The following is a 26516-nucleotide window of genomic DNA, read 5'->3' as shown; positions in this document are numbered from 1 at the left end:
GATCATAGTAGCACGGCAAGGCAAAGTCGCTACTCTCTGTAAGGATTGCACAACAACCCTTGCCTACCTCAATCAGCTGCTGTATGTTAAACATTAAGCTTATACATCAGAAAATAAAATACTTTAATAGTTTGATGTTTGTATAAAGTTTTAAAAAGATTTCTCTGAACAACCAAGTAATATACATAGCAACCTTGATATACTATACTTTTACACTATTTGAGAACGAGGGGAGACAGCGGCAGAGCCACGCCCATTACCTATTTGTGTGCATGCCTGACCCCCTGGTACAGAGTCACGCCCAATGTTTGTGTGCGTTTTGTGTCGCCTACCCTAGAGAGTCCACAATATTTTTCAAAGTGATCAAGGGCCATAACTCTGGCAGTAATTATCAGAAATCGCTGAAAATTTCGTCTCATAACCTTAAACACTGTATAAATTAAAAATCAATCGGATATTAATTTTAGCCTCTAGAGCGTCCACTGATCGACGACAATATACAACCACATTTCAATGTGGGCGTATTAAAATGATCATGGGCCATAACTCTGGCAGTAATTATCGCATATTGTTGAAAATCAATTTGAAGTTAATTGGATATTAAATTTAGCCTCTAGAGCGCCCACAAGATTTTTCCAAGTTACCAAGGGCCATAACTATGGCAGTAATTATCGGAAATCATTCTGCATCTTAATTATTACCTTAAACTTTAAACATGGAGTATAAATTTAAAGTTAATTGGATATTAAATTTAGCCTCATGCAGTTATTGATCTTCAGAACCATTTCCCATACACACAACTTATCATTCTCCTTGATATCAAATCACTCTCCTTAATTTCTAAATCACTCTTATCGAAACCAGGAGAGGTTTTTTTAGAGGAGCAAATTTTTTTCAATTTGTTGATTAAGGGTAGGTGGAAAAGCTGATTATACTTTTATGCTATTTGTGAACGAGGGGTGGCCATTTTGTCTGTCAGTTTTTTTGGTCCTATTTTTACAGAATTCGAACTCAACCAACCTTAGGGTTAACGGTGATATATTCAAACGTTTTTTTAAATCGCATAAAAATAATGACCTCTATAGGGTCCACAAGCTAAAAACGTGATTTTTCGTACAATCAGGGGCCATAATTCCGGAGGTTACGGTCCGATATGCGCGAATATCAAAAGGAACCGAGATCTTTTGGTTATAAACTTACATGTCAAGATTCAACAAAATCGGATAAAAATTGTGACCTTTATAGGGTCCACAAGCCTAAAACGTGATTTTTGTACAAACAGGGGCCATTATCCATGAAGTTTCGATCCGATACATGCCAATATAGAAAGCAGCCGAGATCTTTTGGAGATACACCTATATTTCAAGTTTCGTTAAAATCGGATAAGAATTGTGACCTGTAGAGTGTCACAAAGATCAGATGATATATTTTTGGCGTTAGGTTCACAAGGTTCAACAAAGTGAAACAAGGGCCATAACTCTTAGATGTAATAACCGGAAACTTGCTGAAATACGATAGGATTTTTTTTATATTATTAATCTAAGTTTCATACAGATCGGCAGATAACTTTTGATGTTGGAGCGTTTACAAGGTGCAACAAAGTGAAACAAGATGACTAGTCATCAACATCCCGCGCCCTTGCACTTGTTTGGAAGAAATAAGGAAAAATAACTTGTTTATGCTATTGGTAATCAATATAAAAATGTATCAGATTTCGCAAACAGTGTCACTGGTCCTAATATTGTGGCCCTGTTTAGTAGATATTGCTCTCTATTTCTGAAAACAAATGACTGATTGATATTTACTAGAAGATTTGAGATAATTTATGACATTAAGCTCTGGTTTTAAAAATTAGACATGATTACATAGAAAATAGAGATATTTTGCAAGTGGAAGGAACTGGAGCTTTAGACAAATCTCATATTCCGACACATGGAATATCAATTCACAGAATTTCATACTCTGATCACAGTAGCTCGGCAAGGCAGGGTCGCTACTCCCTGTAAGGTTTGCACAACAACCTTTGCCTACCTCAATTAGCTGCTGTATGTTAAACAATAAACTTATACATCAGAAAATAAAATACTATAATAGGTTAATGTTTGTACAAAGTTTCAAATAGATTTCGTGAACAGATAATAAAATATGCTCCAGAAACAAAATCAGGACGGAAGGCTGGATTTCAGAAAATAAAATAATGGGTAAAATTATTTTAAAGGTATCTTGAACAGTCAAATGTGTTTCCATGGAAACACATAAAATTATCAATTCTGAGAATATCTTGAACGATTTATGAGATATGCTCCAGAAACAAAATTGTACACCAAAAACTAAGTAAAATTTGTTTCCATGGAAACACACAAAATATCAATCCCAGAAATTCCTAAGTAGCAAAAGGCACAACTACTGTAATGGGTTGATGTGTGTGCAAAGTTTCAGAAAGATATCTTGAACGATTTATGAGATGCTCCGGAAACAATATTGCACACCAAAAACTAAGTCAAATTTGTTTCCATGGAAACACAAAAAATATAAATCCCAGAAATTCCTAAATAACAAAAGGCACAACTACTGTAATAGGTTGATGTGTGTGCAAAGTTTCAGAAAGATATCTTGAACGGTTTATGATATATGCTTCGGAAATAATTGTACACCAAAAACTAAGTCATTTTTGTTTCCATGGAAACACCAAAAAATATAAATCCCAGAAATTCCTAAATGGCAAAAGGCACAACTACTGTAATAGGTTGATGTGTGAGCAAAGTTTCAGAAAGATATCTTGAACGGTTTATGAGATATGCTCCGGAAACAAAATTATACACCAAAAACTAAGACATATTTGTTTCCATGGAAACACAAAAAAAAAAAATCTCAGAAATTCCTAAATAGCAAAAGGCACAACTATTGTAATAGGTTGATGTGTGTGCAAAGTTTCAGAAAGATATCTTGAACGGTTTATGAGATATGCTCCGGAAACAAAATTATACACCAAAAACTAAGTCAAATTTGTTTCCATGGAAACACAAAAAATATAATCCCAGAAATTCCTAAATGGCAAAAGGCACAACTAATGTAATAGGTTGATATGTGTGCAAAGTTTCAGAAAGATATCTTGAACGGTTTATGAGATATGCTCCAGAAACGAAATCGATGAAAATCAATAGGCTGCATCGTCTCATGACCTTAAGCACCGTGTTAGGGTGACCCACCATAAATAAATATCTCCATATATCTCGACCATTACGCCACAATATTTATATATATGCCAAGCCTCAAATCAGTTTCACACAATTATAGTCACTAAATAAACGATCATGTTGTACTTAATAAGCTATGACCATTAATCATGTATAAATAATAGACTGAAAACCGGTTCCAAGAGTCGTCCATAACATCCAGACACTTTTGAGTAAAAGATAGGTTTACGTGCCCTTGTTTTGAAATAAGTGTCGCTTAACCAGTCTATCGACCATTCTACGTCTGATTGACAGGTCGGGATAATCAAGACTACTTTTTTACGAAACATAACAGAAAGCTAGAACAAGAAATTGAATTTAGAAATAAGCACGTTAGGTAGCTCAACAATTGTTTTAAGAAGCTTGTAAAAGTAAAATGAAACTACTGCTAGTATCATGTTCCTGTCTAACCCGAGTGATTCAGAGATATTATTTGTACTAAACCAAAAGATGCCGCTCTTAACGGTACAGTTAATGATAAAGCGATTTAAAAAATGAAACGAACGTAATTTCTAAATCTGCTGTAATAACCAAGAAGCTTAATTTTACTGCTATTCAAAATCGTCAACAAAATTTTTTTTTACGGCTGTAATAGTTAATAGATTTGTAGAGAATTGCACGTGCCATGGCTATTTATAGTATCACACTGTCAGTAAGTTGGTCTCGGCACGGCGAATGTGCACGCTTCAGTGGTAGTCTCGAACTATCAGCTGTGGACTGTATTTCTGTGAGTACATGGGTCACCCTAACTGTGTATAAATTTAAAGTCAATCGGATATTGACTTTAGCTTCTAGAGCGTCCACAAGATTTTTCAAAGTGATCAAGGGCCATAACTCTGGCAGTAAATATCTAAAATCATTGAAAATGAAAAGACTTCATCTAAACACTGTGTATAAATTTAAAGTCAATCGGATATTAACTTTAGCCTTTAGAGTGTCCAAAAGATTTTTTAAAGTGATCAAGGGCCATAACTCTGGCAGTACTTATCGTAAATCGCTGAAAATCAATAGGCTGTTTCGTCTCATGACCTTAAGCACTGTGTATAAATTTAAAGTCAATCGGATATTAACTTTAGCCTCTAGAGCGTCCACAAGATTTTTTTGAAGTGATCAAGGGCCATAACTCTGGCAGTAATTATCGGAAATCGCTGAAAATCAATAGGCTTCTTCATTTCATGGCCTTAAACACTGTATATAAATTTAAAGTCAATCGGATATTAACTTTAGCCTCTAGAGCGTCCACAAGCAATTGTGGGCGTATAAAAATGATTCTTTTCTTCAGTTCTACATGGTTAATATTCAAACACTTATTGCATAAGACAATATAATTAAGGCCGTCGTTCGCACTTCATTTGGTGAATTTTAACAATAAAATCGTTTTAGAGGTTTTATGATTATCTGCGAGTAACACTATCTAGGAACACATACCATTCTTCTTTATTTCTACAAAATTTGGTTCTGAATGATCCCACCTTTTTTTCATTTTGCCCTAATTCTGCTAAAACTATTGATAAAAATCTAAAAACAATAGGCATTTCGTACGTGAAATACTCGGCTTCCGACTGGTAAACTGTCGCCATGTTGGTTACTGTCAGAAAGCTTGGGATTTCCCCTATTGAAAGGAAATGACGTTTTTTGGGGGTGTCTTGAAACCTTTTCTCTGTATGGAGATAAAAATAGCAAGCAAGAACAAGTTTTGCATACCTAATGAGGTTATTTCGAGAATACGTTATTTGATTAGTCGGTCACATAGGTCAATGGTGAAGTGTCCAATCAGAAGCGGGCAATCCTGTAGGTCAGGTCAATGGGCATGCGCACTAAGCTCGTGTCCCATATCAATCCTGGTATTTTTACTCTGTGATATTACTGAACCATACGTCATTGTTTATCAATATTTTTGAAGATTTTCAAATAAAATGCCTTTGAAATTATTTAGATGACTAAATAAGTATGACAGACACTCATAATCAGGGTTCCCACGGCTTCGTCAAACATTTTTTCAAGGATATTCAAGGATAAATATACGTCAAATTCAAGGATTTTCAAGGACATTTTTTAGCCTAAAGTTACAATTTTTCATCTTAAAAATAACCAAAACATTACCAACTATCGTTATAATCTCATATTTAAAAGGAATTGAAGACATTTGAAACAAAATTAAGGATCTCAACTGAAATTCAAGGATATTTTCCTATTTCCGCGAAATTCAAGACCTTGAAAATGAAATTTTAAATTTAAGGATATTCAAGGATTTTCAAGGACCGCGGGAACCCTGATAATAAACAAAATGAAGATGAATATTCGTCTGCTAGACCTAGTAGTGGTATGGTTGCAATACCATTACCAGGTAGGCCTACTGTCAGTGATTATAGTTATGGTTGTTTTGAATAACATCTATTCCTATGTCAAAGTTCGGTTGTAAATTTACACACAAGAAATAAAATAAGACAAGCCAACAGTGAGGCTGATGTCCCCCGCCAAAATACCAAAATAAATAGATGACACATTAATTTATCGCACATTTATTTTTTTTAAAGTATCAAGCAATCAAACTGATTATCAACTATACACTTAAGTTTCATCACTCTCTATCAAAGTTATCTTGTCCTAAAGCATCAACCAACAAGGCATTGACCTAATCAACACATACACCAAGTTTGAACATTCTAGCTCAATTAGGAAGAGAGTTATCGTGCCCCAAAGTATCAACCAATCAAATTGCTTATCTCTGCTTACCCTAAGCGGAAAATGCTCATCTAATCAAATTGCTTATCTCTGCTTACCCTAAGCGGAAAATGCTCATCTTCGAACTCCATCAAGGCATTGACCTAATCAACACATACACCAAGTTTGAACATTCTAGCTCAATTAGGAAGAGAGTTATCGTGCCCCAAAGTATCAACCAATCAAATTGCTTATCTCTGCTTACCCTAAGCGGAAAATGCTCATCTTCGAACTCCATCAAGGCATTGACCTAATAAACACATACACCAAGTTTGAACATTCTAGCTCAATTAAAAGTTATTGTGTCCCAAAGCATCAACCAATCAAATTGCTTATCTCTGCTTACCCTAAGCGGAAAATGCTCATCTTCGAACTCCATCAAGGCATTGACCTAATCAACACATACACCAAGTTTGAACATTCTAGCCCAATTAGGAAGAGAGTTATCGTGTCCCAAAGCATCAACCAATCAAATTGCTTATCTCTGCTTACCCTAAGCGGAAAATGCTCATCTTCGAACTCCATCAAGGCATTGACCTAATAAACACATACACCAAGTTTGAACATTCTAGCTCAATTAGGAAGAGAGTTATTGTGTCCCAAAAAGTGTGACGGACAGACAGACGGACGAACCCATTTTAATAGTCCCCTGCTTTCTTCGAAAGGCGGGGGACAAAAATACTGTATATTGATAAGAAATACGTAAGAAAATATATATATTAAAAGTCAGTTTATTAATATTAAATTAATGAATTGAACAGATCGGTGTAAGTTGGTCTACTGAAATACTTTTTGATGTTAACATTAAAATGTGTATAACTTGCTTTCTAATTATTATTTTGTAATGAAACTTGCCAATTGCACAAAGGAACATGTCAGTAACCTCTTTGCTTAATTTCAAAACATTCTGTTGAATAGTTTCTGAGAAACTGGTTGACTAAAATTATATGCAGAAATCCAAGATGGCCGCCGTTTCCAGAGCAACAGGTACCCCCAGGAAAATTTTTCGGCCGTTTTTGTAATACTCAATGTATGTGTTCTTAGATGTGTAAGAATGATAACTTTACCTCAATTATTAAAAAAACTGAAATTTTCTCCTGTCCACCCCCTTAAGTAGTATTAGTAATTAATATTAAGTACAGCTTCGTGCATGGCTCTCATCATATCATATTCTCGAATGTTCAACCACATGTCTGATTGGTAATTGGGTCGAAATTCTATTTTGTTTGGCACATAAAAATTATTGTAATGCGGCTTTGAAAACTAGGTATTACTTTGACGATCATTATTATTGTATGAGCGATAATTTCTATTACCGGTACCTTTAATTCTTGTACACTATCCATCATGTGATTATTATTCGGCCTTGATAGAAGTGATTGACATTCAACTGTAGCAAGTTCGATTTGTCTGGCAATTGTTATTGCATTCTCAAGTGTCAAGCCATTGCCTTCCATCATTAAACGTTCCTTTATAGGTTTACTATTCGTTTTTTCAATGAGTACATCACGAATCATCCCAGCAGGATATTCACAGTTTTGACTAAGTCAACGTCGTTCTGATACATATTCATCAATAGTTTCGCCATTCTTTTGTGCACGGGACATAAATCTACAGCGTTCAACAGTAACATTGTACCTTGCTCCGAAATAATTATCTAACACCTCAAGACAACTTTCGTTAAGTTGTATCTTCATTGTTGAGTGAGTCATAAACAGCCTTGCCGTGTGTCCCCAAGCAATGCAGTAATAAAGATCGTTTTCTTCGATCAGCGAGTCTTCCCCATCGACGGCAATTAAATAATTCTGGAAGGAGCTTCTAAATTGTGCCCAAGGAATCACTGGTTTTCCTGGAGTCGGAAGAAAACTTTGCGGTAGCGGGATACTCATTTCCGATGACAGAAATAACAGTAACAGAAGAGCAAAATTAGTCTTGAAGGAAAATTTACCATAGCTTGAAAATCTCAATCATCCTCGTCGCCATATTGTATTGTTTGTCTTTATTATAATAAAATGATTCTTATCTTCAGTTCTACATGGTTAATATTCAAACACTTATTGCATACGACAATATAATTAAGTAGTATTAGTAATTAATATTAAGTACAGCTTTGTGCATGGCTCTCATCATATCATATTCTCGAATGTTCAACCACATGTCTGATTATTCCTTATTGCGCATGTCCAACCTCACTGTATAGTAAATATAACAAATACGGAAACAATATACAGCAATAATAAAACTAAAGATACCACAATCATCTCACTAATGTAAACAAACATATCAATTTTAAAATGATCAATAACTTTTGGCGTTAGAGTGTTCACAAGAACAGATCAGGGCGAAGGCAATATACGTGCACAATAGGAGGTTGATCACACAGTTCTCGAGAGTTGATTAAGCCTTATTAATACATCAAAAGTACTTACACCTGCCTACCAATCCATTTTCTGTTCATAGCAAACTTGTCAATAACATCGTTCACCAAAGACAATGTTAAATTTTCTTCTCCATCTTTATACAATTTTTGTAGAATAAAACTCAACTGTAAAAAAGATAGATTGCCAGGCAACAAAACATACGCCCACAGCAGTCATCCGGGCAGTCAAAAAGTGTGGTCGCATATTTGTTCTTTTGTCAGTAATGAGAACATTTACAACACATGAAAATTTGATTAGGAATAATAACCCATGAAGTAATTATCAGAAAACATTTGAATTTAGTTCTATTGTTTGTCTCACGACCTTAAACACTGTGTATAAGTTAGTCCATCAGATATTAACTTCAGCCTCAAGAGATCAAGGGCTATAACTATGGCAATAATTATCGAAAATAGTTGAAAATCAATAGGCTTCTTCGTTTCATGACCTTCAACTGTGCGTATAAATTTAAAGTCAATCTGATATCAACTTTAGCCATTTGAGCATTAACAAGATATATTAAAGCAATCAAGGGCCTTAACTCTGGCAGTAATTATCGCAAATCATAAGGCCTAAAACACTGTATCAATCTAAAGTCAGATATAAACTTTAGCCATTAGAGCGTCAACAAGATATTTCAAGGAGATCAAGGTAGTAACTATCATTAATCAATGAAAATTAATAGGATTCTTCCTCTCATGACCTTAAACAAACAGTGCATATAAATTTAAAGTCATGTAATTATCGGAAATCGTTGAAAATCAATAGGCTATTTTTGTCTCATGACCTTAAACACTGTGAATAAATTTACTGTCATTTGGATATTAATTTTAGCCTACAGCGTCCACAAAATTTTCAATGATCAAGGGTCATGACCTTAAATATTGAGTCTAAATTTAAAGTCAATCAAATATTAACTTTAGCCTCTAGAGTGTCACAAGCAATTGTGGACGCCACGGCAGCGGCGACGACAATATACGACCACATTTCAATGTGGGCGTATAAAAACCAAAGATAGGTTGGCAGGCAACGAAACATATGCCTACAGCAGCTAAGTTGTCCGAGCTGTCAACAAGAGTTGTTGCATATTTTTTCTATTGTCGGTAATGAAACAGTATTTATCAGAAAATCATTAGTAATTGTTTGGCTTTTAGTTCTGCCCCATGCTAACGTTTAATATACTATGCAGCAAAAGAAACTTCAGGTTTGTATGTTACTCTGAATAGACGCATTGAATAAAACTTGCCAAATGCTTTTATTGTGTATTTGTGACCACATCTCCAACCTTACCTGAGCAATAAGGCTTCTTTCCAAACACAAAATTGAACCCAGGAAATGTTCTCAAACACGCAACCTGACTTTTGAGATGGTAATGTGTTCTCCATGATTTTCATGTAACACATGCTGCACGTGCTGTTCACCGGGACTAACATAGTTTAATTTAGCAGTGGGAGGAAACCGGAGGACCCAGAGAAAACCCATGAGGTTGGACAGGTGACCATACTTCTTGTCACGTACAACTGTGGATTTGAAACCACGCCAGTTGACTCGATGACGGGCCTTATGATAAAGCACGCACATGCTAACCATTTGGTCATCCAACCCCCATACAGCTCAGAGGAACCAGGCATATGGAAGACATGACGCTGGACACATTGCCCAAGCCGTTGCCAATCACTTCCAAGTCAATGTTCGGACCATCTACAGGCTTCAGCAATCCCTCCACACAGGCATTTGAGACAGCATGTCAGACAGTGGGAACACACGGAAGACCCATCAGTACCGATACAGTGTGCTGACGTCTCACCAGAGACAACATCCATTGCCGTAGACCTTACCGTGGACCAATCCTCACCCTTCGCCATCAATGTGAACGTCTACACTTTGCCCAGCTACACTAGAACTGGCGACACAGGCAATGGATAACGATTCTGTTCACAGTTTAGAGTCAGTATTGCGTATCAACTGCAGATGCAGGACCAGAATATGGCGTCGACGTGGCCAGCTTTATTCTGACCAATGTTTCATGGAACGAAACTCATGGGGAGGTCCAAGCATAATGGTTTGGGGTGGAATCGGCCTGAACCAGAGAGTGGGTCCTGTGGTGTTACAAAATCTTGGTCCAGGGAGAGGAGGCGGCATCGCAAGCAGGGCTGTCGACAACCAGTATCGCAGCGCAGTTTGCGATAAATATTTTGTCTATTGCTAATCAAAAATTAAAATTCAACGTTTTTGATTCGCAGTAACTGCGAATCATTCTGCCATTTTGGATATTGACACAAAGATTATCCACATTTTCAAGACTACTGTCTGAGTCTTGGTAAATTTTAAACGGATTTCTTCGATTATGAACAAACTACTTAACTTTGGTTATTATAAACTTACCTGTGTGTTTGTAATGAACTCCCGTTCGATAAAATCCATTGCACAATTAATTATCACAACGATGATAAAATTGAAATATCACAAACTTTTCCCAGAGAAAAATACCAATATGGAAGATGGTTACGTCACTCTGCGGAAGATATCATTTCGTATTAGGGGTGACAGCATAGGAAATTCAAGTACAATTACGACAAGAATCCATGACCACTCGGACCAAAGACCACTCGGTTCAAGACCAGTCGGACCAACTGATAGACCACTCAGCCCAAACAAATAGACTACTTGGACCATACAAAAAGACTATTCGGACCCAACAGAAAGACGACTCGGACCAATAATAAAGTGTTGTTTTAATAAATTGATAATTGCGTTTGTTTTAATATGATTACTCGAACCAATAATAAAGTGTTGTTTGAATAAATTGATAATTGTATCCCAAATCGCAAAATATCGAGAACCACACTTGTAGTCACGTTTAAAAAGGGGCATATAAACGTCCGGTCTTCGTATTATTATGTGCTGTTTATATTAACGCATCAAGGGCGGATAACTTGAAAACGTGTCTCCCCCCCCCCTATATAGTAACCCAGGGGTTAGTGGGGTAGAACGGAATGAAACCACTGGGGATACCGCGAATGTGGAAAAAGTAAAATTAGGCTATCAGACAAGAACAGTATACCCGTATATGTAGAAACTGTCAAAAGTCTGGACATACCGAGTCTCATTGCAAGAGTAAATAAGAAAAATTAGATTGATATTTTTTTTGGCACCATTATTAATTAATTTTAAAACTAATCGTTGATTTATTTTCCGTACACAAAATTGAACTAAACAACTCTAAATATAAGAATTCCGTATAAGAATTATTTGCTTCTTTGTATTGTGATATAATAATAAATAAATAGCATATTGTCTAGCCTTATAATATAATTTAATTGGTCCGACTGGTCTTAGTCCGAGTAGTCTTTGGTCCGAGTGGTCTGGATACCTACGACAATTGGCATTGAGTTTGAGCGTTCGCACACATAACTACCCGCATTCCTGTATTTAGTTACTGTCTTTTACATTCTAGTAAAATCTCTGCAAATTTTATAGCTTTACTTTTTGAAATATTTTGTTCTAATTATTTGATTAGCGACTCGGATGGGATTATTTACTTTTGAACACGCATGCCGCACAAACACAACTATACATTCGTTTTACGGGCTTTATCACACTTCGGTCAAAACTGTCGAATCGAGAATTAATGTTCCGCTTCTTACGGGGTCATACGGGCTTAGTAGCATTATATACCATTATATATGTTACTGAAGCTGTTATTATTCGATCGAAAGAATGCGTATAAAATTAAAAATACACTCAGAGAATTCGGAGGTAAGCTTCATGACCCTTGTTAAACAAGCCAACAGTGAGGCTGATGTCCCCCGCCGAAATAGGAAAATAATTAGAGGACACATATAAATTTATCACAAATTATCTTTTACAAAGTATTGAACAATCAAACAGTATATCTTTACTTATAGTCTAACAATCAAAGTAGGAGAGTTATTGTTTTCCAAAGTCTCGACCAATCAAATTGCGTATCGCTCTGCTTACCCTGAGCAGAAAATGCTCATTATCAAACTTAGTCAAGGTATTACTGTAATGAAACTATACACCAAGTTTCATCAATCTCACTTAATTAGAACTAAAGTTATCGTGTCCCAAAGCATCAACCAATCAAATTGCTTATCTCTGCTTACCCTAAGCGGAAAATGCTCATCTTCGAACTCCATCAAGGCATTGACCTAATCAACACATACACCAAGTTTGAACATTCTAGCTCAATTAGGAAGAGAGTTATCGTGCCCCAAAGTATCAACCAATCAAATTGCTGCTTACCCTGAGCAGAAAATGCTCATTATCAAACTTAGTCAAGGTATTACTGTAATGAAACTATACACCAAGTTTCATCAATCTCACTTAATTAGAACTAAAGTTATCGTGTCCCAAAGCATCAACCAATCAAATTGCTTATCTCTGCTTACCCTAAGCGGAAAATGCTCATCTTCGAACTCCATCAAGGCATTGACCTAATCAACATACACCAAGTTTGAACATTCTAGCTCAATTAGGAAGAGAGTTATCGTGCCCCAAAGTATCAACCAATCAAATTGCTTATCTCTGCTTACCCTAAGCGGAAAATGCTCATCTTCGAACTCCATCAAGGCATTGACCTAATAAACACATACACCAAGTTTGAACATTCTAGCTCAATTAAAAGTTATCGTGTCCCAAAGCATCAACCAATCAAATTGCTTATCTCTGCTTACCCTAAGCGGAAAATGCTCATCTTCGAACTCCATCAAGGCATTGACCTAATCAACACATACACCAAGTTTGAACATTCTAGCCCAATTAGGAAGAGAGTTATCGTGTCCCAAAGCATCAACCAATCAAATTGCTTATCTCTGCTTACCCTAAGCGGAAAATGCTCATCTTCGAACTCCATCAAGGCATTGACCTAATAAACACATACACCAAGTTTGAACATTCTAGCTCAATTAGGAAGAGAGTTATTGTGTCCCAAAAAGTGTGACGGACAGACAGACGGACGGACAGACAGACGGACGAACCCATTTTAATAGTCCCCTGCTTTCTTCGAAAGGCGGGGGACAATTATTTATAACATAAAGAAGATAGGATATATATAGTTTATACATGACTTTATTTTTACGAGTATCCGTGCAATTGTGAAGAAAATTTGATAGACTGGCGAACAATGGTTTCCATATAAATCTCCTATGTAATTGCCTTCAATTGATATTTTTCGTCGCCCAAACCCATATACGATCAAAATGATCGTGCTGTCAAACTATCTTTCAATGTTAACCAACCCCTGCAACAGGTATATTGGATTCGACCAATACGTCACGAAGACATTGTTGACATCGACTGTCGAAATTACAAGTAAATTTTCAAATTTTTCAAGAGAGAACTTGTTCTCATCGTTGTGATAATTAGTTGTGCAATGGATTTTATCGAACGGGAGTTCATTACAAACACACAGGTAAGTTTATAATAACCAAAGTTAAGTAGTTTGTTCATAATCGAAGAAATCCGTTTAAAATTTACGATGGTTCACACAGTAGGAGGCTTTCTCAACACTTTCAACGTGTATAAAATGTCAAATAAAATTTTATAAACAAAACTGAATTCTCCGTGTGACATTTTCTTCTTGAACTACCCAGACACAATTCATTATACTAAATAATACAGGGACATAACTATGAATAGGGACTTATTAAACCGGAAATAGGGAATCAAGTAGTACCACTCACATTGCGAGACATGTCAATTTAAAGTATTCATTTTGAAAGCAGTAAATCCAGTGTATCCCGCACGTTTTGTAAATAAAACCTTTATAATAAATAAATACATGTTAACGTATTGTAAAATGATCAATCAAAGTAAGAATTCCTGTAAAATATTATTGAGCGTGTGTCTAGTTAATCGAGGTGCGTCCGAATGAACGTTTTCTAACGTAACAAAGAAATAACAATTAAAATGAGTGGGGCATCGGAAGTCACTGCAAAGAATTGGCTTCAGACATAAGACCTAACCAAAAGTCTACATCACATTCACAAACTGTCACAACTACATGTGGCAGTGCTAAAAAATTGAAGAATGAAATCTAATAATGAATTAAAGTAATATCATGGACCGTGTATAGATGGACAGGCAACGAGTCCCGTTTGTTGGATTCTCTGCCATTCGCGTGAGACACGGCGAGATCTCAATGTCAAATCAAGCGGGATTTTATACTGATTAATTTCTCGAACTCCTCCTTGGAATTTACGGTATTCTTATAGTTACACGGTAATTTTTCAACCTGATAATTATTCCTATCCAGTTGTGACGAATTTGTCCAGTTTGAAACTTTGAAATTTCCAAATGCAGCAGTTGAAAATTGTGAAATGATCGATTGCAATATTTTCGTAGGTTTTGTAAGCATTTTGGTTTTGCTTAATACTCCAAATTCCCGTATGTATGAAGGATTTTAATGTTATGAAAATAAAGTTCAGGTATAATACTGTCCTGAATGACGATTAATTGTGCAGAAGTAAAAATTAAAATTTTTTTTTCGGATTCACATAGGCGCGTCCGAAGTAAACAAAGACGATGTGTTGATATATTTACACCCCAATCATCAGTTAGTAGTCTATCTATGTATGGATTTAAAAAAAAAAAAGAGTAGCAAGATTAATAAAAATATTATGAATTGATTTCTGTTTCTTTGCTATAAACTTAATACAGGTATTTGCGCGAGGGGAGCTAATTTAATTTAGTCACGATTGTCAGGTCTCTCTTTTGCCGCGGCACAGAATTCTAAAAGCTTCGTGGGCGTTGCCTGTCCATCTATACACGGTCCATGGTAATATTTAGTTATTTAGGTTGTTTTATGATGAAACTGAAAAACTGGAAATCAATTTTTAAATTTGCTAATAAAATCTGGCAAAATTGGACTTTTTGATTAGCAGTGCTGCGAATCAACTGTGAAAGATAGGTTGCCAGGCAACGAAACATACGCCCACAGCAGCTAAATCGTCCGGGCAGTCAACAAGTGTTGTCGCATATTTTTACTTCTTTCGGTAATGAAACATTTATAATACACTCATGAAGTAATTATCAGAAAACCATTAGAATTTGTTTGGGTTTTAATATCATGGATTTAGCTGTTCAAGTCATAAAAATTCATTGAAAATCAATATACTTGTTCGTCTCAAGCTCTTAAACTCTGTATCAATCTGAAGTCAATCGGATGATAACTTTAGCCTCTACAGCGTCACAAGATTTTTCAAAGTGATCAAGGGCCATAACTGACAGTAATTATCGAAAATCAATGAATAGACTTCTTTGTCTCATGACCTTAAACACTGTGTATAAATTTAAAGTCAATCGGATATTAACTTAGACCTCTAGAGCGTCCACAAGATTTTTTGAAGTGATCATGGGCCATAACTATGGCAGTAATCATCTGAAATCACTGAAAATCAATAGACTTCATCTCATGACTCTAAACACTGTGTATGAATTTAAAGTCAATCGGATATTAACTTTAGCCTTTAGAGTGTCCAAAAGATTTTTCAAAGTGATCAAGGGCCATGACTCTGGCAGTACTTATCGTAAAATCGCTGAAAATCAATAGGCTGCTTCTTCGTCTCATTACCTTAAACACTGTGTATAAATTTAAAGTCAATCGGATATTGACTTTAGCCTCTAGAGCGTCCACAAGATTTTTCAAAGTGATCAAGGGCCATAACTCTGGCAGTAATTATCTGAAATCGCTGAAAATCAATAGGATTCTTCGTCACATGACCTTAAACAATGTGTATAAATTTAAAGTCAATCTGATATTAACTTTGGCCTTTAGAGCGTCCACAAGATTTCAATGTGGGCGTATAAAAATTACTGACAGCCCTGATCACAGGAGTGCGCTATATTGATCAAGCTCTCAGACCCCAATTCATACCACATTTCAGACGTCATCGAAACAATGTTTTCCAGCATAACAACGCCCGTGCCCACACCATCAGAGTTACTAGGGATTTTCTACAGCAGAATGGTGTCAACGTTATGCACTGGCCAGCCCTTAGTCCAGACTTAAACCCAATTGAACATCTTTGGGATGAAATTCAGAGGAGACTTAATAACGTCGATGGATTGCGCCAGGCTTTTCTGAGAGTGGGGTTGCAGGTGCCAATGGCGTTCATCAATCGTCTGGTCTACACCATGTACTGACGCTGTGCAGGTGGACACACCAGATACTGATGTATAGACTGTAGACTCTAAACCTTCTCGTAATGTCTTGGAATTGTGATGAATTTTCTAGAATGTTTTGATTAAAGTGCCTCTCTGAATTTGAAATCGTATTGACGTTTTTTTGCTGTTTAGTATATATCAAACACTTAATATCATGGATTTAGCTGTTCAATTTATCAAAATTCATTGAAAATCACTGTGCTTCGTCTCATGACCTTAAACATTGTGTATAAATCTGAAGTCAATTGGATATTAACTTTAGCCTCAGAGATCAAGGGCCATAACTCTGGCAGTAATTATCGGATATCCTTGAAAATCACTGGGGTTTTTTGTCCCACAACATTAAACACTGTATAAATGTATTGTCAATCGGATATTAACTTTAGCCTCTAGAGCGTCCACAAGATTTTTCAAAGTGATCAAGGACCATAACTCTTGCAGTAATTATCGGATATCGTTAAAAATTGCTGGGCTTTTTCGTCTCATGACCTTAAAAATCAATCCCTGGGACACTCATGTCAGAATATTTAAATTCTTTATAATTTAATATTGGAAATCAGTTCAGAAAAACTATGTCAATACTAACCAATCTATAAGCTATAAGTCGTACTTCCGAAACTTTGTCCGATGCCAAAGCTATGGCTACCTGTACAATATGATGACTTATATCTGCTGGAGAAAACAGTTCACAAACTAAAATCAATTGTCTGCAATGATAAAAATATTTTAACATTTAAAAAGACCAGCGGCTGCCAGGCAGGATACGCCCACATTTTGCAAGAGATGGATAGAGAACAAAAAGCGATTTTTCGAACAATCAAGGGCCAAAATTCAGGAAGTTACGATCTGATATTAGCGAATATCGACAGAAACCAAGGTCTTTGAGTTATAAAGATATATTTCAAGTTTCATCAAAATCGGACCAAAATTGTGATTTCTAGAGGGTCCACAAACTTGATATACCATATATTTACATACGAGGGGTGACCATCATTAGGGTGTAACGGTGATATACTAAAACATTTTTTTAAAAATCGGATAAAGATTTTGACCTCTTAGAGGGGCCCCAAGCTAAAAAGATAGATTGCCAAGCAACGAAACATACGCCCACAGCAGCTATATCGTCCGGGCAGTCAAAAAGAGTTGTCTCATATTTTTACTTTTTTCGGTAATGAAACATTTATAATACATTAAAATCTGATTAAGAGTAACAACTCATTAATATCAGAAAACCATTAGAATTTGTTTGGTTTTTATAAAGTTCAGCCCAATGCTAACTTGGATTTAGCTGTTCAAGTCATAAAGATTCATTGAAAATCAATATACTTGTTCGCCTCATGACCTTAAACACCGTGTTAACTTGGATTTAGCTGTTCAAGTTATAAAGATTCATTGAAAATCAATGTACTTGTTCGCCTCATGACCTTAAACACCGTGTTATAAATTTAAAGTCAATCGGATATTAACTTTAGCCTCTAGAGCGTCCACAAGATTTTTTGAAGTGATCAAGAACCATAACTCTGGCAGTAGTTATCAGAAATCGCTAGAAATCAATAGGCTTCTTCGTCTCATGACCTTAAACACTGTATAAATTTAATGGCAATCGGATATTAACTTTAGCCTCTAGAGCGTCCAAGATTTTTCAAAGTGATCAAGGGCAATAACTCTGACAGTAATTATTGGAAATCGCTGAAAAACAATAGGCATCTTCATCTCATGACCTTAAACACTGTGTATAAATTTAAAGTCAATCGGATATTAACTTTGACCTCTAGAGCGTCCACAAGATTTTTTGAAGTGATCAAGGGCCATAACTTTGGCAGTAATTATCGAAAATCGTTGAAAATCAATAGGGTTCTTCGTCTCATGACCTTAAACACTGTGTATAAATTTAAAGTCAATCGGATATTAACTTAGACCTCTGAAGCGTCCACAAGATTTTTTGAAGTGATCATGGGCCATAACTATGGCAGTAATTATCGAAAATCGCTGAAAATCAAAAGGCTTCTTCGTCTCAAGACGTTAAACACTGTGTATAAATTTAAAGTCAATCAGATATTAACTTGAGCTTCCACAAGCAATTGTGGACGCCGGACGGACAGAGGCGACAACAATATACGACCAAATATCAATGTGGGCGTATTAACATGATTTTTCGTACAATCAGGTGCCATAATATCGAAAGCATCCAAGATCTTTGAGTTATAACCATGCATTTTAAGTTTCATCAAAATCAGATCAAAATTGTGACCTCTAGAGGGTCCACAACCTTGATATACCAGATGTTTACACTATTTGCGTAGGGTGGGGGGTGGGGTGGGGGCGGCAATTTTGTTTTCCAAAAATTCGAACTCGACCAACATTACAGTGTAAGTGATATATTCGAACAGTTTTTTTAAAATCAGATAATAATTGTTACCTCTAGAGGGACCACAAGCTTAAAAAGCGATTTTTCGTACAATCAGGGGACATTATTCAGGAAGTTACGATCCGATATGCGCAAATATCAAGAGCAACCAAGATCTTGTCATTTGAAAAGTTCTAAGCCTATCTGTGAAAGATCTGTACAAAGTCGATGGTTTCCATTTATTTTTCTACATAGTCTCCTTCGAGGTGTACACATATTTTCCAGTGATGCTGCAAGGTCCGGATTCCAGTCAGGAAAAATTTCTCTTCAGCCACCCTAAGACAGAAGTTCACAGCTGACATGACGTCATCATTACTAGGAAAATGATGACTGGGTATATAGTAGGGTCAAAGTATGTATGCAAAAAAAGATAGGTTGCCAGGCAACAAAACATATGCCCACTGCAGCTAAATTGTCCGAGCGGTCAACAAGGGTTGTTGCATATTTATTCTTTTGTAATTACTGGAAGCAGGAAAAGGGTACGGCAACACTCCCTTAGAGAGTAATTATAGCTGGACAGGCTGGTACATCTGCGTGGTAACTGTTTCAAAGATAGGTTGCCAGGCAACAAAACATACGCCCACAGGAGCTAAATCATCCGAGCGGTCGCATTTTTATTCCTTTGGGGGCCTTTACAAGACAGTTCCATACAGATCAGATTATAAATTTTGTCGTTTGAGGGTTTACAAGGTTCTACAAACTGAAGCAAGGGTCTTAATTCTGGAAGTAATCTACAGAAATTATTGAAATTTGACAGGCTTTTTCGTTTTATTAATTTAAATAATGCATATAAATTTCATACAGATCACATTTGTCATTCAAATGTTCACAATCGCCATAACTCTAGAAATTATTGATGGAAATTGCTGAAATTCAATAGACCGGTTTCACAAATTTAAATGATGCATATAAATTTCATACATATCGGATGATAACTATTATCAATTGAGCATAAACAAGGTTTAACAAAGTGAAACAAGAGCAATAACTCTAGAAGTAATTATTGTAAATTGCTGAAATTCAATATAGGCCGTGGTCTGAAATTTCTAGCTAGCTTGCTTCTGTTTCTCCGTTCCGACCATTTTCGGGTGGAAAAAAAACTACATCATCTAATTCTTCTAGTATTACTTTGTAGTGTCACACAACTTTTCTTTTATCAATTCTTTGACGTTTGATAGAAAACGTAAATTAAATATGGGCTAACTTGTCAATGGGCAATGGTATTTGAAGTTCGCGGTGACTCGGTTTAAACAGATCACGTGACATAATTGGCCAATCCAACATACACGACGAAAAGTTCAACAGGTCATGTGGTGAAAGGTCACCTGCTCTTTGTTTACGTTTTGATATTAACGGTACATGGCGGAAGGATAGCTAAAGTAAAACTGCATAGCTCGAGTACATTTTGTTATAACACTGAGCTAAAACTGTTCACTGCGACAAGCTGGGAAAAATTTAAGGTATGTGCTAACCAGTGGATCAAATTAGATGGAAATGTGCCGGAGACAAGTGCCGATTTGCTGGACAAAGCTGAATCAGAACTCCAGTCAGGAATATAGGTCTGGTTAATTTGTTTAAGGGGATCGGATCATATCTTAACATTTTCCCCATTTTCTTGCAAATGCAAGCTGATGAAGATATTCTCCCAAATGCATGACAACCCAGACCAAGGACTACTCCGCCCAAGACCACTCAGACCAATAGAGAAGTCCACTCAAAGACAGAAGACCACTATGGTTAAGACTGTCATCATTATTGAGGTGAAATACAATGTGCAGTACTCATACCCAACAAGTTGTTATGGAGAGAGAGAAATGGGGTTTAACGTCCACTCGACACAAACTAGGTCATTTTGGGACTAACATATGGTTTAATTTTTTTATTTCAATAATTCGCTTGCGCGTAGGGGTCTTTAACAGTGGGAGGACCCAGAGAAAACCCACGAGGTTGGACAGGCGGCCCTACTCCTTGTCACGTACAACCGGGGATTCAAAACCACGCCTGTTGACTCAATGACAGACTTTATGATACAGTGCGCACGTGCTAACAATTCGGCCATCCAACCCCAATGTTATGGAGAAAATTAGAACCGGAATAGATGAGTTGGTACAAGTGCACTTACTTTTTTTGAAAAAAATATGTATGAAGAATTATTTCTGCCTTTGCATCACCAGTCAAAAAGGGGGCATATTCTGGCGCATTCCTCCCAGATTGCCTGACTGTAGCTGTGGAAATTTAAACCCCTCCTGTTAAACTCTATTGAACAAATGACAGGGTTAGGGTGACTAGAGATCAAGCACCAAACAAAATTTTCAATGTGAATGTAAATCAAGCTGCATTTCACTTTTACAGATCAGTAATAGATGTACTTGTTACAAGTGAAAACTTTCTTGTATGGTTTTGTGTATATTGTTCGAATATAAAAGTGACAGCCAAACATATGCTGACAGCGACATTGATTTTAATAGTGATGATGATATTGATGAAATTATGTGAGTAGGCCTACACCTGTATACATGTATTTTTGTAAGCGTTTTTTTAATATTACATATTTTAAATATGTTTTACTTGAATGTACTGTACATGTCAAATTTTCATATTATATTTTGTCACTTTATGCTTACTATATGTTTTTATTTTACTTTTTTATTCTAATTCATTTCCGACGGTTTCCCCTTGTCAGTGGTGCAGACGGAGGGCTGACAAGGCACAAGGACAGCAGTCTAGTTGAGGTCCTGTGTATACATTAGTGTGCATGTAAAAAGATCCCTTGGCAGTTGTAATTTGATATAAACGTAGGCCATAGTGCTGTGCCCAGGCAAAATTTGCTTTATAGCACACTGTATGGCGTATATGCCCATCTTCATTAGACCATTTCATTTCTAATTCATTTTACTCGAACCATTTTACTTAGGTAATTACTGTTTGTTTTTCTCTTATATGTACTTTTATTTACTGGTTGGTATATATCTTTCAATTTTGTACCGTGTATATGGGCACAAGACCTGATCTCTGTGTAAATACATGTATTCTGTGAATATAAGACCCTGAACAGCACATTAGAAACCGGTCTCCAGTATTAATACACTTTAAAAAATGATGTTCTTATTATTATATACATTTTTCCTTATACTAGTGGTGTATGGTATTGTTGTGTACGAGGAAATTTATATAATTGCATTTGTTTATTTTTTTTAAATTTCTTTCTTTAAATAAATGTAATCTTATACTCTCTTATAGGGGGTTGGGTAGCCGAATGGGTAGCATATCATAAGGTCTGTCATTGAGTCCACTGGCGTGGTTTAGATTCCACGGTTGTACTTGACAAGGAGAAGGGTGGCCTGTCCAACCTCATGGGTTTTCTCTGGGTCCTCCAGTTTCCTCTCACTGCTAAAGACCACTACACGCAAGCGAATTATTGGAATAAAATTGAACCAAAATTACCTAGTTTGTGTCGAGTGGAAGTTAAACCCCATTTCTCTCTCTCTATACTCTTATAATAAGTCTTATTGTTTTCTCGTTTTAAAAAAATAGTAAAATTGATGAAGGTGAATTATTATTAATTGTATCGATCAGATCACATGGTATTATTATTTTTGTTTTTTCTTAGCATTATATATAATTATAAGACGGAACCAGTATTTCAAGCATGCCAAAATCGTTTTCATCTGTATTAAGTATATATTTCTTTTGGATATTGTTTCACTGAAATAGTTTTGAAGAAATACTTGTTTCCAGAAAATAAAAGATTCATTCAATCATTGGTGCTATTTCCTATATTATTGGCCATATTTATGCCACAGATCAGGGGTAAGTCGTCTTTACCGTGTCAATGCAACATTTAACAGGTGATATTATCCAGTAATCCCGGCATATTTGCAGAGAAATTCTCTCAGACAAATGTAAACAATCCAACGTGTTCCGTCTCGTAAAAGGTATTCACTGGTCTATTTATGGCTATTGACCCGTGACGATCTTTGCTTTTATGGTTTCTGATTGGCTTAGAATTTGATTTTTTCACCCGATTATGGCTACACTTGACAAATATAGTTCGAGACGTAATTCAAGTGCAAGACGTTTTGTGCAATGCATCGGAACAGAAAAGTATGCGACAGTGATGCCCTACTGGTTAAATTATGTAACAAAGCGTCAGATTTTCACCCAGAATTTGCTGGGACGAGATGAAACGATTTTCGGGGCTAAATCACAGCCTAATAGGCTTTTTTGTTTCACTAATTTAAATCATGCATATAAATTTCACAAAGATCGGGTGATAACTTTTGGCATTAGAGCGTCCACAAGATTCAACAAAGTGAAACAAGGGCCATAACTCTAGACGTAATAAACGGAAATTGCCTAACTTCAATAGGTTTCTTCGTTTCAGTAACCTAAATAATGCATATAAATTTCAGAAAGATCGGATGATAACTTTTGACGTTAGAGCGTTCGCAAGGATCAATAAAGTGAAACAAGGGCCATAACTCTAGATGTAATAAACGGGAATTGCCGAAATTCAATAGGCTTCTTCGTTTCAGCAATCTAAATAATGCATATAAATTTCACAAAGATCGGATGATAACTTTTGACGTGAGAGCGTTCAAAAGGATCAATAAAGTGAAACAAGGGCCATAACTCTAGACGTAATAAACAGGAATTGCTGAAATTCAATAGGCTTCTTCGTTTCAGCAATCTAAATGATGCATATAATTTTCAGAAAGATCGGATGATAATTTTTGACGTGAGAGCGTTCACAAGGATCAATAAAGTGAAACAAGGGCCATAACTTTAGACCTAATAAACGGAAATTGCCGAAATTCAATAGGCTTCTTTCAGTAATCTTAATAATGCATATAAATTTCACAAAGATCGAATGATAACTTTTGGCGTTAGAGCGTTCACAAGGTTCAATAAAGTGAAACAAGGGCCATAACTCTAGACGTAATAAATGGAAATTGCTGAAATTCAATAGGCTTCTTTGTTTCACTAATTTAAATGCATGTAAATTTCAGAAAAATCGGATGATAACTTTTGGCTTTCGAGCGTTCACAAGAAATTGTGGATGATGGACAGACGAACGGAGGCGACAGCAATATACGTCCACAATTCAATGTGGGCGTATAAAAATAATATATTTTTGTGAAGGTAACCAACATTGAAAAATATCACTATGAGAATGTACGTCCGTTACCAAATATTGACATTTTTTTCTCATTCATATTTTTATATAGAAATATTTAAAACTTCATATCTCAAGCTAGAATAACCCATTCTTACAATAATGACCGTAAAAAGAAAGATTTGCAAAAATTCTCAGAATAACTTGGGTTTTCATAGATGTACGTCCGTTACTTTCCACAATATTTCATGTTACTAAATATTTCCATTTTATCTCTCTCATTCATATTTATTTATGGAACTTTTCAAAAACTCATTTAAAGCTAACATCACTCATTCTTGTTACTATGACCGTAAAAAGAAATCATTTGCCAAAATTCTCTGAATTACTTAGGGTTTCATAGATGTATGTACCTCCATTACCAAAATTTTAGGGTCACAATATTTCATTCAAGGAGTAATGTTTTTAGGAAAGTAACTGTTCCATTAATTCAAATGAGTTAACTATTGTTATTATCTATAAGTCCAATTTTTTGAAAGTTTACATATCTCATGTAATGGGTTAGCAATTTGCACTCGTACGTCCGTTACCAGAAAATATGTACATCCGTTACCACAATAATTTCTAATTTACTGAGTTACAAGAATCCAAATGTTAGAAGTGATTATGCAGTACACATGTAGTATTAGTGCCCTTTCTTAAAAGGATTAAAACTTTTAAATTCCACAAGACAATTCACAGAATTTTGAAACTATGTTCATGCAGGCAAATCATGGTGTTCATTTCTGTACGTCCGTTACCTATACTTTGAGGAGCCAATATTTATTTCCAGTGCTCATGAACAAATTAAATTATATGTCAATTGATACTTAAATCATATGTCTTTAATGCTATATAAAACTCAAACAGTTAATTATTCATGGTTAGAAAATATTGGAAGTAATAAAAATATGGCGAGTTCAAAATGTACGTCCGTTACTGTGGAATTACCCATTTATTAAACATTTATCTATGAAACTACAAAGTTGTGAAACAGAAAAATGATTTTAAATACATTTATTTTGAAATATTTCTGAACCGTTTGAGACTTGAAGAACGGTGACAGTGCCCTATTATAAAGCCTATTATGAGAAGAGCATTACTAGCTAAAGTGCGCATAAATAATCAATCAAGTCCATTTCCCTTTTCTCAATTATTCAACTTTTACGTCCTGTTTTGAGTAGATTTCTCACTATAAGGTGCAATCAAGACTAAATTCTACAAAAACAACATCTATTTAATTGATTTTGATCGAGTTTCTTAACCTTTTCAATAGAAAAAAGTCAGTTATTTACCGAAATACGTCAACACTAGTCATATTCCATTGTTTACAAATTGTCCAAGACGGCAGCACCCACGAGGAAATCGGATTTGTGCTTGATGTACACATACCCAAAACATTTTTTAAAATTTTTTTCACCATGTGAAGGGTTTTACTATGCTGCCAAATATATGATCAGTTTCATAAAAAATATATCAAACAAAACAATAAGCGATTGGCTTTCAAAATATGTTAAAAATATTGCAAATAGCGACTATGTGACATTGAAGTTTAAAGATAAATTGCCAGGCAACGAAACGTACACCCACAGCAGCTAAATCGTCCGGGCAGTCAACAAGAGTTGTCGCATATTTTTACTTTTTTCGGTAATGAAACATTTATAATACACTAAAATCTGATTAAGAGTAACAACTCATTAAGTAATTATCAGAAAACCATTAGAATTTTTTGGGTTTAAATAAAGTTCTGCCCCATGACCTTAAACACTGTGCATATATTTAAAGTCAATCGGATATTAACTTTAGCCTTTAGAGTGATCAAGGGCCATAACTCTGGCAGTAACTATTGGAAATTGCTGACAATCAATAGGCTTCTTTGTCTCATGACCTTAAACACTGTGTATAAATTTAAATTCAATTGGATATTAAATTCAGCCTCTAGAGCGTCCACAAGCAATTGTGGATGTCGGATGGAAGGGGGCGACGACATTTCAATGTGGGCACATAAAAAAGGTTACAAATTGGGAAAAACACACTTTCTTCCAACGCGAGCAATGGAGTTGTGACACCTAGTGTAATGCAGTGATTTTTGATCATCTTGTTCTTTGGATTGTCAGTCTACTTTCAATTCTACCCCCTACTCTCATTAGGGAACAGAATCGAATGAAACTTGGAAGGTGCCCTTTGTAAGGAATACCAGTCCCTGTTGTTTTTCTTTACTCACAGGTTGTTTAGTTCTCGACTGCAGCTAACTATGTTCCTGTTCATATCTTTTCGACTTAATCATAATCCATGAATTAAGTGTCAATGTATGGTATGTCAAATTTTTCCGATCCTGCCCCTCTCCTAAAGTGCCCTAACTTTGGTCTGCCTACACTCATTCAGAG

The 26516-nt window shown here is 35.8% G+C and overlaps 1 protein-coding gene across 10 annotated transcripts in view; it reads right to left on the bottom strand.

The window, feature by feature from the left end:
- The window catches only part of LOC126816919 (serine/threonine-protein phosphatase 4 regulatory subunit 1-like), a 383736-nt gene that overhangs the window by 17015 nt on the left and 340205 nt on the right, over positions 1 to 26516 (bottom strand). For 4 of the 10 annotated variants that reach the window (XM_056099411.1, XM_056099412.1, XM_056099418.1 and 1 more), the window contains 2 exons: positions 17154 to 17274; positions 8390 to 8505 (listed from right to left, as the gene is read on the bottom strand). In XM_056099411.1, coding sequence (XP_055955386.1) covers positions 8390 to 8505; positions 17154 to 17274 — 237 coding nt within the window. Of the gene's footprint in view, positions 1 to 8389; positions 10896 to 17153; positions 17275 to 26516 lie in introns of those variants that run through there. The other 6 variants (XM_056099413.1, XM_056099417.1, XM_056099419.1 and 3 more) reach the window with 3 other exon arrangements.

The sequence above is a fragment of the Patella vulgata genome, chromosome 3 (genome assembly GCF_932274485.2).
Source record: "Patella vulgata chromosome 3, xgPatVulg1.2, whole genome shotgun sequence".
NCBI classification, from domain to species: domain Eukaryota; kingdom Metazoa; phylum Mollusca; class Gastropoda; family Patellidae; genus Patella; species Patella vulgata.
The sequence above is the reverse complement of the archived record's forward strand: the minus strand, read 5'-3'. Positions and strand labels throughout refer to the sequence as shown.